The sequence below is a fragment of the Copadichromis virginalis genome, linkage group LG10 (genome assembly GCF_057382275.1).
Source record: "Copadichromis virginalis isolate Kocher_CV1m ecotype Utaka linkage group LG10, C_Virginalis_male_GT1.1, whole genome shotgun sequence".
NCBI classification, from domain to species: Eukaryota; Metazoa; Chordata; class Actinopteri; order Cichliformes; family Cichlidae; genus Copadichromis; species Copadichromis virginalis.
In genome coordinates this window covers 20,787,660-20,799,249 of record NC_140627.1, presented here as the reverse complement: position 1 = coordinate 20,799,249, position 11,590 = coordinate 20,787,660, and the positions used below count along the sequence as shown (strand labels likewise).

At 41.2% G+C, this 11,590-nt stretch overlaps 2 protein-coding genes across 4 annotated transcripts; one reads left to right on the top strand and one right to left on the bottom strand.

The window, feature by feature from the left end:
- Positions 1–4,144: 4,144 nt before the first annotated feature.
- Positions 4,145–8,934, bottom strand: htatsf1 (HIV-1 Tat specific factor 1). 2 transcript variants are annotated; one of them, XM_085470585.1, is made up of 10 exons: positions 8,876–8,934; positions 7,472–7,636; positions 6,796–7,042; positions 6,555–6,602; positions 6,275–6,429; positions 5,897–6,060; positions 5,691–5,787; positions 5,501–5,590; positions 5,269–5,406; positions 4,145–4,552 (listed from the first exon to the last, which is right to left on the bottom strand). In XM_085470585.1, exons 2-10 carry the CDS (start codon positions 7,634–7,636, stop codon positions 4,298–4,300), a joined length of 1,359 nt encoding a protein of 452 aa, XP_085326711.1. In that variant the 5' UTR covers positions 8,876–8,934; the 3' UTR covers positions 4,145–4,297. The 2 variants fall into 2 exon arrangements, with proteins under 2 accessions (XP_085326711.1, XP_085326710.1); XM_085470584.1 differs by lacking the exon at positions 8,876–8,934 and adding an exon at positions 8,065–8,267.
- Positions 8,367–11,084, top strand: bod1 (biorientation of chromosomes in cell division 1). Of its 2 annotated transcripts, none has more exons than XM_085470589.1 (4): positions 8,367–8,682; positions 8,896–9,020; positions 10,162–10,376; positions 10,456–11,084. In XM_085470589.1, exons 1-3 carry the CDS (start codon positions 8,533–8,535, stop codon positions 10,373–10,375), a joined length of 489 nt encoding a protein of 162 aa, XP_085326715.1. In that variant the 5' UTR covers positions 8,367–8,532; the 3' UTR covers position 10,376; positions 10,456–11,084. The 2 variants fall into 2 exon arrangements, with proteins under 2 accessions (XP_085326715.1, XP_085326716.1); XM_085470590.1 differs by having other exon boundaries at positions 10,435–11,084.
- The last annotated feature ends 506 nt before the right edge of the window (positions 11,085–11,590 follow it).

The window sequence follows — 11,590 nt, the reverse complement described above, 5'->3', positions numbered from 1 at the left end:
AGCGATCTCCAGGGTGGACTCGAGGGAACAGAAAACACACACACACACTCGCAAACACGGGCCCTGCCCTCACATGCTCTTGTCCATTTCCTCCTCTGTCTCTGCTGCGATCCACAGCCATCTCCTGTCTGCACCTCTTTGTTCATTCATCGTTTTATTACTTTTAAAAACAAAACAAAAACATGTTTCAGTCATGCTTTATTGAGACAAAGAGAACACAGTGTTCAAAATCAAGTATTGTGTTTTTGGCCTGGTGAACTTTCTGCACTCGCTGGTACATTACAAGCTTTGTGGCCTGTTCTAGGACTTCATTTATCCAGGTTAGTCCCTCTGGAGTCAGGCATCTCATTTACAAGGGAGACCTGGCTCAGACTGAGGCAGCACATTTTCTCACAAATAGATCAACTGCACATGCAAACAAATGCACAAGGATGAAGAAGTGATAGAGGAATTAATAAGGCACCAAAAGAACCACAAGCGCTCATTATTCAATACCAACAACAAGTAATGGTAATTATTAGGTACCTTTCTAGTGCTGTCTAATTAATCTATAGTTCCCAGTAATGCATAAACTTTATAACTTGTACGTAAAGTTAACAAATAAATGTAGTGAATATAATTGAAGATACACTCACCAGACACTTACTGGTACCATGTCGGATAACCCTTTTCCCTTCAGAGTTGCCTTAATTCTTCATAGCACAGATTCAACAAGGTGCTGGAAATATTCCTCAGAGATTTTGGTTCATATTGAAATGATAGCACCACACAGTTATGGCAGATTAGTCAGCTACATATCCATGAGCCAAATTTTCCATCCCATCACACCCCAGAGGTGCTCCATTGGATTAAGATCTGGTGACTGTGGAGGCCCTTTGAGTACAGAGAACTCATTGTCCTGTTCAAGAAACCAGTTTGAGATCATTTTAGCTTTGTGACATCACAAGTTATCCTGCTAGAATCAGCCATCTGACGATGGGCCCACTGTGAAGTACGATGGGGATGGTCAGCACCAATATTCAAGTAAGCTTCAGTGTTTAAACAATGTTCAGTTGTTACAAAGGGGTGTGAAGTGTACCAAGTGCACTGTTACACTAGCACCAGCTTGAGACGCTGATAAAAGGCAGGATATATGCATGCTTTCATGTTTTTATGCCAAATTGTGACTCATCAGCTTTGATTTTTCCAATCTTCTTTTGTCCTGTTTTGGTGAAACTGTGTGAACTGTGGCCTCAGTTTCCTGTTCTTAGCTGACAGGAGTGGAACTACAGCCTATGTGCTCCAAGGTCTAAGGAGGTGAGATGGTCTTCTTCATGCCTTAGTTGTAACGAGTGGTTGTTTGAGTTGCTGATGCCTACTGTTGAATCAACAATACACATTTTCTCTTTTTCATACCATTCTCTGTAAACCCTAGACAGGGTTGTGCAGGAAAATCCCAGTAGATTAACCGATTCTGAAATACTCAGATCAGGCATGCTATGTTCAAAGTCACGTAAATCACCTTTCTTTCCCATTTGAACTTCAGTAGTCTACATGCCTAAATGCATTGCAGTGTAATTGGCTTGTTAGATATTTATGAGTAAGTGAACAGTTGTACCTAATGAAGTAGCTGTATGTGAGTGCATAATTACAACAAACTACCTCAAAGCTTTACTCGTGTACAGTATTTACTACCACTGTCTGAGAGCCATATTTAGTAAGTCTCACAGTGGATTTACAGTCCTGACATAAAATTTTACATGTCAGATTTGAAACAGTGGAAATAGTTTTTGTTTACAAAACTTTAAATCTCTTCTTTAAAGAAGCAGCGCTGTTTTGTTTCACCGTGACATAACTGAGAGAGAGCAACGATAAATGAGGTTAGTCCGCTAACAGAGGCGACCACAGGGTTACAGTGCCATCTAGTGGTGAGGCAAAGTAGCACGCAGACGTTCTACACTAACCATGATCAAATGATGAGAACAACGAATATATTTGTATGATGCTGTCCTCGTTGCTGTTAATAAATCCATGCATAAAGTTTGGTTTTCACACGAGGCATATGTAAAACCTTCACAGTGATTCGGGGCTGAAAAAGAATTTAAAAAACAGGGGGAAATGGAAACATTTGGTTTAACATATTGTGCACAACATGTAACTGCAATGCAAATACTTAGCAAACACATGATTCCCTCAAAATAATCCTGTGTGTTCCCAAACTGCTGATGGTGCCTTTAAACAAATATAGTTTGCATTCTTAAAGATTTAAAGCGGCCACAGTTTGTCAGAGATGATCTACGTCAAATACATGTTTGTTATGTAGCCTGTGATTGAAGACGGAAACTACCACAAGCCTTGTATTATTAGACTGATGCTGTACTAGACTTTCATCACTGGAGGGAGTATCTTTTTATTTAATTTTTTTACTGCAGGGAAAGTAGCTGCAGTAAATAAAAAGACTAGACACACGCCCTGTGATAGCCTGTACAAGGTGAACCCTTCTGGTCCTAACTGATTAATGCCTTTTACATATTGACTTGTAATATTAACAGTTTACTAAATGATGGGAGACGAGGTGAAGGGGTAAGAAGGCTGAGGAGAGGACTGGAGCATAGGTTGGTGGCGTACGAGAGGAGGAAGGATGGACAGGAAGTGGGGCATGTGGAAAGTGGCAGAGTGGCGAAAAAGAAAAAATTGGAGCATTAAAATGATTGATGGGGCTGAGGAGAAAGCAAAAGAGCAGAAGAACCTCTCTCCTTTTTCATTTTGCCCTTTTTCTCTGTCACTTTTTAAGGCCAGCTTCTGAAATCAGCTGACGTGACATAGTTTAGCATTTTGTAACAGGAGTTTGGTTTCATCCTCCAGCTTGGACTCATTTCTTCTGTATTTTCGTAATGTTTCTGCAGCTCTTCCTTTGCTTCTCACGTCGGGGAATCCTCCAGAGCCATTTTTCCATGTAGCATGTCTCCGGTTTGATCTCTGTCTTCTGTCCCTTGAGAAGTTGCCACAGTGGCCTCCATCCCACTCTATCCCTAGCATCCTCCTCTGTCACACTAACCTTCTCCATGTCCTCCTACATCCATGAACCTCCTCTGAGCTCTCCCTCTTTTCCTCCTCCCTGGCAGCTCCATCTTCAACACCCTTTGTCCAATACATCAACGATCCTTCCTCATGCCTCCTCTGCACATGTCCAAACCACCTCAGCCTTGCCTCCAAAACACTCAACTTGAAATGCACCGATGATATAATAATGTCCATCCCGGTCACTTTTAATTAGTGCCACCGTTACCAAACCATAGATCACAGCAGGTCTTCATTACCATCTTGTAAACCTTCCCATCTATCGCTGCTATCTTTGTGACATGAGTGTCTCCTGTAACACTTGTCAGTGCATCTACCTTTATCTGGTTTTAACTGTGACTCTCCTCCCTGTCTTCATAAAGATGTCTCAAACTAAATAGACACAGCAGTACAGATCAGACTCTTAAACAGAGGCAGGTGAGCAGATGTCCCACCATCGTTGTCTTCACTAACTGGTTCTTGTTTTAAGATTCCTCTCATATTAAGGTCGTTGATGTGCCGAGTAATGTTCAGTCTTTGAAAATCACTTTAATAAAAGTATTTTTTAGAACCAGCAATCATCTTTTTGTTGTTTATAGTGTAAATATGTCTTTAGTAGCCAGCTGTAGTGAAGATTTGGCAATATGCTGAATATAAATACACCTTACAATTTGTACCAAGTGGCTGAGTAAAATAAATGTACAAGGAGTCCCGTTTTTCAATTTTTATGCCATTTTTATGTTTTTTCTTTACAACTTTTGCTCAATGATTTTTGCAGTGTGTGCAAACGCTGATGGCTTCTCCCTTTGCAATCTCACATTTCCATCATGTGATTATTTTATGTTCCAATACTGCTCGGAAAATTGTCAGTGATTAAAGAACGAAACAAAGCAAATGTGAAATAAAATGAAAAACATAATGAAGCCAAACACGTTCATATCCAACAAAGTTTCAGTCTCTCTTGTGTTTTGTCATTAATATTTAGCTCTGTCACCATAATGCATAGTGTCAGCAAACTGCACTGAATTATGGGAGCGCTGTAAGGTGTAGCAAGCTGGTTGAGTGCATGTCTAATTACAGGGTGAACCACAATGATGAAAATAGGTTAGAGAAAATTAGTTTTATTTTCTACATTACAAAACAGCTTAAACTGTCCAAATTCCTCCTCCCTTTCTCAACAGGAAGTTTTCCCAAAGTTCACTTTAAGCAGGACATCCTAGTTGGTTGACACAGGGCCATAAAAGGAGGATGAGAGTATCTAAGCTTCCTCATCCTCACTTCCTGCTAGGCTGCTGTCAGTGGAGTCCACTTCCTCCTCCTGTTGCTCCTCTGAGGACTGCGGTTCTGATTTGGGTTGCTGCTCTGGCTCAGTGGTGCTGGAGGGCTCGCTAGGTTCTGTCGCTGTGCTGCTCTCTGCAGGCTTGGAGTCCTTCTGCTGTTCTCCTTCTCCACCCTCCAAAAACTGTGACCAACCCTTCAGCCGCTCCTCTCGCTCGCGTGTCGTCTCTTCTACCTGCATGTACAGAACATGAAAGGCGAGAGATATTACCACGTGTAGAGTCTAAGGCAGTCTAACGTATCAAAATAATTCAAATATAACCTGTTTTACTTAAATAAATACCAAATGGGACACTGTGCAATCACTGAGTCTACCATGAACTCCTCTGTGTACCAAATTATTCTAGAGATACATGTCAGGCTATCTGTCTGATAGTTAAATTTGGCCTTAAACTGGGTCATGAAACAGGACAATTACGAAACATTCTTTTAAAAAAATACATTTAAAATAAAATAAATATGTTCCCTAAAATTTAATCAGCACCTCATGCAATAAAGTGCTGCTAGCACCCAAAAAAGTGACAATAATGTACATGAACTACAGTAAAAAAAAAAAAAGATGTACTAACTTTCAGGCACAAAGCACATGTTGAACTGTACAACAGAATGCTAAAGACAATTACAGCTGTCAGAAAGTGAAAGAACAACCAAGTAAAGCTTTAACTGCAAACAGAAGCACAGAAAACGAAGCAGACTCTGAAATCTGTCCCTTGGAACAATTAAAACTTTCGCAGATTTCATTTCATGCAGGAACCAAAACGTCACTTAGAAATTGTGAAACTTACTCCAACTTGTCAGGGAGCTAATTATATGACAGGCTAGGTATTACTGCTTTTGACTGTGAATCACCAAGACCCCCAAAACCTCAATATTTCTGTTGTCTTTATTTACCTGATAGTCTGTCGTTCCATCCCAAAGCTGAGCAGATAGCTGCCTTCCTCCAAACCAGCGCCCGTTGAACGACAGAATACACGCATCAGCTTCCTCGGGCTCCTTAAAAGCAACTGATGCCACGCCGTCCGGGTGTCTCTGCAGCACAAATACAGCCACACATCCACTTCATCTCAACTTTTTCTTAGCTAATTTCCTACCACGACCTTCAAAATACAGAAATCAAACTCACATCAAAGAGGATGACCTTCTTAACTTCCCCAAACTTCTCACACTCACTCCGCAGATCCTCACGATACTCATTCAGCACCAGTGGGTCCTCCTACAGAGAGCAAAGAGATTAATGCACAATGCTGTGTGTGTGTGTGTGTGTGTGTGTGTGTGTGTGTGTGTGTGTGTGTGTATACGTGTTCCTCTCACACCTCAAAGTCACTGGGATGGAACATATTCCTGATGATGACAACTTTTTCATGCCTCTTCCTCGCGTCTCCTTTTTTCTCTGGCCTCCAATCCAACTGTCTACAAAACAAAACAAAGAATAAAGAAACAGTGGCCAGTAGTGCTTCTACTGAGGAGTTCATTCCTGCTACACAGAAATAAACAGATAAGAACAGAAAACAGAATTTACTTCTGCTGCTGCTGTAGCTTCTTCTTATAATCTTTGCTTTTCTTCTTCTTTTTGCTGGCGTCATACTGCCCCTTCAGCTCAAACCGTGCGGCTTCCACATGCAGTTTATAACCTCGGACCTCTGACTCATCAATCAGGCGTATAGCCAGATCCACAGACTCCTTCTGCAGAGAACCACAAACAAGTACACACAGTCATTTGACCAGAGTAAAGAAAGCAAGAGCAGGAGATTTGTCTATCCACTCAACAAGAGGACTACAAATAACGTTGTTGCTCCACGTATGGCACCCTCTATGGCCAATATTGCCAATATTAAGTGACAACATTTGCACAGTTATGGTGCGTGTCTGGGGCATTGACCGAGCAGGACAGACTAACCTTTAGATAGCAGCAAAGACCATCTCCCTTCAGATTTCCTTCTTTGTCTTTGTAAAGTTTGACTTTGTACTCTTCGGTGATGGGGTCCCTCATTACAATCCCACACTTTGACATCAGCTCTGCAAACTCCTCGGAGCTGATGTCAGGAGGCAGGCCTGAGAAGAAGAGACCAGGAGAGAAAGATTAGAGCAAGAGAGCGCCACGTGATAAACAGAGTCAGGTACTTTATGGGACGCCAGCTTCTTGGCATTCAGAAGAAGGATATGTAGGTGATACTAACCTGACACGTAGACATTCGTGTTTTTATTTTCATCAATATCAAACCATCCTACGGGCAGAAAAAGGGAAACTGATCAAGAGTGACATTCCACTTACAACTTAAAAATTGCACATAACTGTATAAAAACAGTTAGTAAATTAACATAATAACAGCAGCACAATTTCTTATTAGATTTATATTTCTGTGTGTGTGTGTGTGTGTGTGTGTGTGTGTGTGTGTGTGTGATTGGATGCCAGTTTACCTTGCTCAGCTTTCCTCTTCTCCCCTTTCTGTTTGGTTTCTTTGCCTGGCGTCTCATGCTGCTCTGAGGCCGAGTTTGGGGCGGGATCTTCTGGTTTCTCCTTTTCTGTTGGTTTTTGTGGTGGTTTGCTGTCAGGCCCGGGTGCTGCTGGGTTGGTGCTGGTCAGGGAAGCGTTCTTTCCATCCGGAGCCGATTTCTCAATGAAGCCATAGTTGGCCTGGTAGGCTGCCATGAAGTCCTCTGTTATCTAGAGGAACAAATCAAACCTACTTAATATTGACACAGAAATCAACTCGGACCAATTTTGACACATCTAATAAAAGCTGTTACCATAAAATAAATGATAACTTTGTTTTTTCACTTTAATTTTACTAGTCAGCGCTTTTATGCTATATAAAAAAGAAAACTACACACTTCCAATAGCCAAGTAAGAAAACTATAACAATATAGTTTCTGTATCAAATACCAACACTCCACAGGTCAGTGCAATACCCTGTACTGTACTAACATCTCTCCAACAGCTGAAGCATGGCCAGAATGGGGTCATGCAACAGGAAAATGATCCCAAGAGCAACAGCAAGTTTTTGACTGTATTTATAAGGTAAAGCTGCTTCAATTCAATGTAGACTAAAAAAAGCTTAAGAAAGAAAAGCTGAGAGTCAAAGAAAGCTTGTACTTTGGGAAACCAGGCCTTCTTTTCATGATCCCAGTCATACACAGTCCCATCCTCTGGATCGGTGTAGGTGTATGGGTCTGAGCCATCTTCATTTCTCTGATCATAGAGCTCTTGCAGCCGCAGCTGCTCCATAAACTCTTTGTTGGGATCTGATTTGCCACTCATCTACGACAAGAAAGTGACACATTAGATTACCATGTTCAGACATATAGAGAGACACTGTATGACAACTTTATCACACCGAAATAGCCTGGATTTAATATCCTGCTCTGGAGTCTTGCACAGGTTCATAATCTGGATATTACTCACCCATCTAACTGCCCCTAGCCAACTAATCACATATGAGTACCATCATTGTTACTATACTGTAACTGCCGAAAATGTCAGCCAGCTGCTTTAATCCTTCACAATGTCAAGGATAACAACCGACAGCTGGACTCAATGTGAGCTAAAACCTACAGCCCGTCTTCAAAAGGGGGCTGTATCTGAGTTAATATCAGGTTAATTCGGTCATTCACCTCTGCTATATTTTTATGTCCGTGATTAACACTTAGATTAAGTGTGTTGATGTTAGCCAGCATGGCTAGCGTTACCTTTCACAGCGATAGTCCAGGCACAGTGAGCTCTGGCTGGTGCGAAAGTTAACGGTGCAGATTATCTTAGTCAGATCCCCGCCACAGAACCAGCTTTGTGCTTTGAATGTGTTATAATTATTCTTTTTTTTATTTCTAAATGAACGTTTCAGCGCAACCCGCTAACGTTTTGATTTACCCTCAGTTAGTAACAACGGCACTAAAACGAAGTACATCCGAGGTTATGCCACTTGTGCGCGTGCGTGGAAGACAAGGGGGAAAAGGAGGCATTCGATTTGCTCTTCTGCTTCTACCTTTTTTAAAAGAGCGTCTGCTGTTCAGCAAGACTAACCATCACTTTGTCCGCAGTTTGTTCGAGGGCAATGAATCGAACGTACGTCTTGTAGAATAACTAGTGTGGATAGTTAAGTGGTTGGCTAGTTCAATGCAGCTAACAGGTAAGTAATAAAATAGTCTCCTGGGTTTGGCATGGCCGAGGGAAGCGGTAATGTTAACGTCAATCCGGCCAACCTCCCACCGGGAGACCCGCAGCTCATCGGGATGATTGTGGAGCATCTGAAAAACCGGGGTCTTTTTGATGAGTTCCGTCGGGACTGTTTAGCCGACGTCGATACAAAGGTAATCTACTAACTCTGCTTTGTTTGTGTTTAACTTTAGCTAACCTGACACAAACAAAGTTATCCGTGTCAGTGCCACTTTAACTGTCCTAAATCTATCCGAGTGTCTTTTTAGCTGGCTACAGTATACTACAGTATACTTTCAACGCACAGTGTACTCCGTTACTTAGTGTGCGCTATTGCTGCATATTTACCGCGCTGTTGTTGTTGTCAGCCGGCCTATCAGAACCTGCGACAGAAAGTGGACAACTTCGTCACATCGCACCTGAGCACGCAGAACTGGAACCCGTCCATCAACAAGAACCAGATGAGGAACGGACTGAGGCAAAGTGTTGTTCAGTGAGTGTTTCCTTTGAGCTTTTTGCAACCTTTCAGCTCCTGTTTAGAATGTACTACACATGTGAGCTTCCAAGGAGCCAGACTTCCAAGGAGCTTTTTTTCGTTTACCAATAGTTCTGCAGGCTTTCAGAAGGTCTTTCAAAGTTTTTCTTGGAACATTTGCTGCTTTTTCACTCGTTTTTAGTCCAGCCTTTGTACCTGACTATTGTTTTGTTTGTTAAGCTATGTAACACTGGCTTATGAATCCTTCAAGGAAAAAATGGGCACCTAACTCAAGGAATGAATCTTTCTTGTTGACACGTAACAGACAAAAACTGTATCTTTTGGCATATCATCTGTTCCGGTTTCTTTAGTTTAATCTATGAAAAATGCCAAAGATAATGCAGTTTGACAGACATAAAATGGTATTTTTGCACCAACAAGCTGACTGCCAAACAGTCATTAGCTGAAAAATTGGTGTAGCTCAGCATGGTGTGCAGTGTGTCCTTAAAAATATGAGGACACTGAGTGAGTTGCAAGCCTTAAAAACTATCTACAGCACATGAACAGCATTGATTTTCAGTTGTCTGCCTGATAATAGGGTTAATTAACACAATTGACAATGTCACCTATAAAAATTAGTTGATGTGGAATTTCATTGTTGACGTGTCATACACTAAAACCACATAAATGTGTTTTTGTAACTGCAACACACTACAGGGAGGTATGAGGGCTTATCGCCTATGTCGTCTGCCAAGACTGCGCTCAATATTAATGAAGAAGAACGTAGCGCCAACCACAAAACAGGATGAATAAATAAAGTTAAATGCAGACTGTGCAAACCAGAGCTTTCCTTCCACAACAGCACTACTGCAGTGCACACTCACATGTTGGCTTTTGGGGTTTTTTTACATCTAATTTCTTTACGTAAATTAGTAAAAAGACTGTAGTGAACAGGTTATATATAAAATAAAGAAATGATCTGTTTTTGAAGTACTCACTTTTTGTGTTAAACATTGTATTTCAGTTTATGTTTACACATGCTTCAATAAATTGGTGTATCTATTTCCCATTTTCCTAGCAAAATATAAAGAAATGAGGAAGTGACTGAAGACTTTTGCACGACCATGCACTCAGCCATAATTTATTTATGTATTTTAAGATCGGGCATGCTGGAGTCTGGTGTGGACAGGATCATAACTCAGGTCGTGGACCCCAAGATGAACCACACTTTCCGACCGCACATAGAAACAGCCATCCACGACTTTCTGTCAGGGGACAGGAAGGAGGAAAGCACCTCGAGTTTGAACTCTGCTCCATCTGAACAGACAGAACCACAAGAGGCTCCGTCTGCCTCTGGCCCCAAAACCCCCTGAGGTGTGTGTTTAAAACCCAAAGCACAGCGTAAGGTCGACAGCAGCTCAAAAATGAGTAGTCTCTCTCTCTCTCGATACAGGCACACATGCTGGTCTCTAGTGGTCTGCACATTCTGTATGGCTGCATTAACCTTTGGAAAGGTGCAGCATCGGACGGGTGGACGATGAAGAGGAGGAAAGAGGAGGCTGTTTTGTGCCTCCAATTCAATGGATTAGTCAGGAGTGTGTCATTGCTCCTGCGTGAGGCTGCTTCGGGAGAAGGGCTACAACGCTGAGTGGTGCACTGTCGTCGTTTGAGTGTGGATTGTTAATTTTTTTTCGGTACTGGCTTTTTTTGTTTGTTTGGGGTTTTTTCCAATGTGCATTACTTTTTCTTTCTTTTTTTTTCTTTTTTTTAGCAATTATATATTTTTTAAATACAGAGCCAATTGTTCACTCACTCTGTTTATGCCTATGATATAGACATTTTCCAGTTTCCTGTTACTTTTTTTTATTTTTATTTTTTATGCTTGCACACTGTCTGCACTCATTTTTGATAGACTGAGGGGGAAAAAACTAAATTACTGAAGAACAATGCAATGAATGAATTTGTTTCATGTTTACAGGCCATAATTTTTCATTTCATCATGTCAGATTTTTCTTTGGTGTGTGTGCTTAATATGAAGTTTGTCCATCTCATGTGCTTACATTAAAAACAACTGCCACCATGTCCCTCTTTGTCTTTCTCTACCTCCTCTTAGTTGCTAAGCTTTCATCAGTGGATACACCATATTTTTATCAGTTTGTCTTTAAAGGAGATGGCAATACAGTTAACAGAGAGGAAATGACAGTAACGCTTTTTAATGATGGAAACCTCTGCAGCAATTTCTGTGTAAAGAAAGCTGGTGTATGGCGTTTATTAGTTTTCTTTGTTAAAGCTAACATAAAAGAAGCTGTCTGACGCAGCATTTCGCTCAATATGATCATTACCCGATGCTGCTGAAGTGAAGCAGAGCAAAGTCAAAGATGTTTTATTACAGACACAGGTAAGCGTTTTGCAATTTGGCATATTTTAAAAAGTTTAAATTTCTCCAGTGTTGAACAGTAAAAATGATGCTTTCTTGTCCGAGGTCATTTAAAAAAAACAGCGGGACAGCACTGCACACAACGGTAGACTGATGCATAATAAGCAAGCGAATAATACAGAAAACAGATTTGAGATGGGAAACTGTTCTT

Excerpts from the sequence above, each read along its gene's own strand:
- htatsf1 (XM_085470585.1), bottom strand. The coding sequence starts at position 7,636 with ATGAGTGGCAAATCAGATCCCAACAAAGAGTTTATGGAGCAGCTGCGG. Across the intron at positions 6,603-6,795 it reads GAAGAGGAAAGCTGAGCAAG|GATGGTTTGATATTGATGAA; the intron begins GTAAACTGGCAT and ends TTCTGCCCGTAG. Across the intron at positions 6,430-6,554 it reads CACGAATGTCTACGTGTCAG|GCCTGCCTCCTGACATCAGC; the intron begins GTTAGTATCACC and ends TCTTCTTCTCAG.
- bod1 (XM_085470589.1), top strand. The coding sequence starts at position 8,533 with ATGGCCGAGGGAAGCGGTAATGTTAACGTCAATCCGGCCAACCTCCCA. Across the intron at positions 8,683-8,895 it reads TAGCCGACGTCGATACAAAG|CCGGCCTATCAGAACCTGCG; the intron begins GTAATCTACTAA and ends TGTTGTTGTCAG. Across the intron at positions 9,021-10,161 it reads CTGAGGCAAAGTGTTGTTCA|ATCGGGCATGCTGGAGTCTG; the intron begins GTGAGTGTTTCC and ends ATGTATTTTAAG.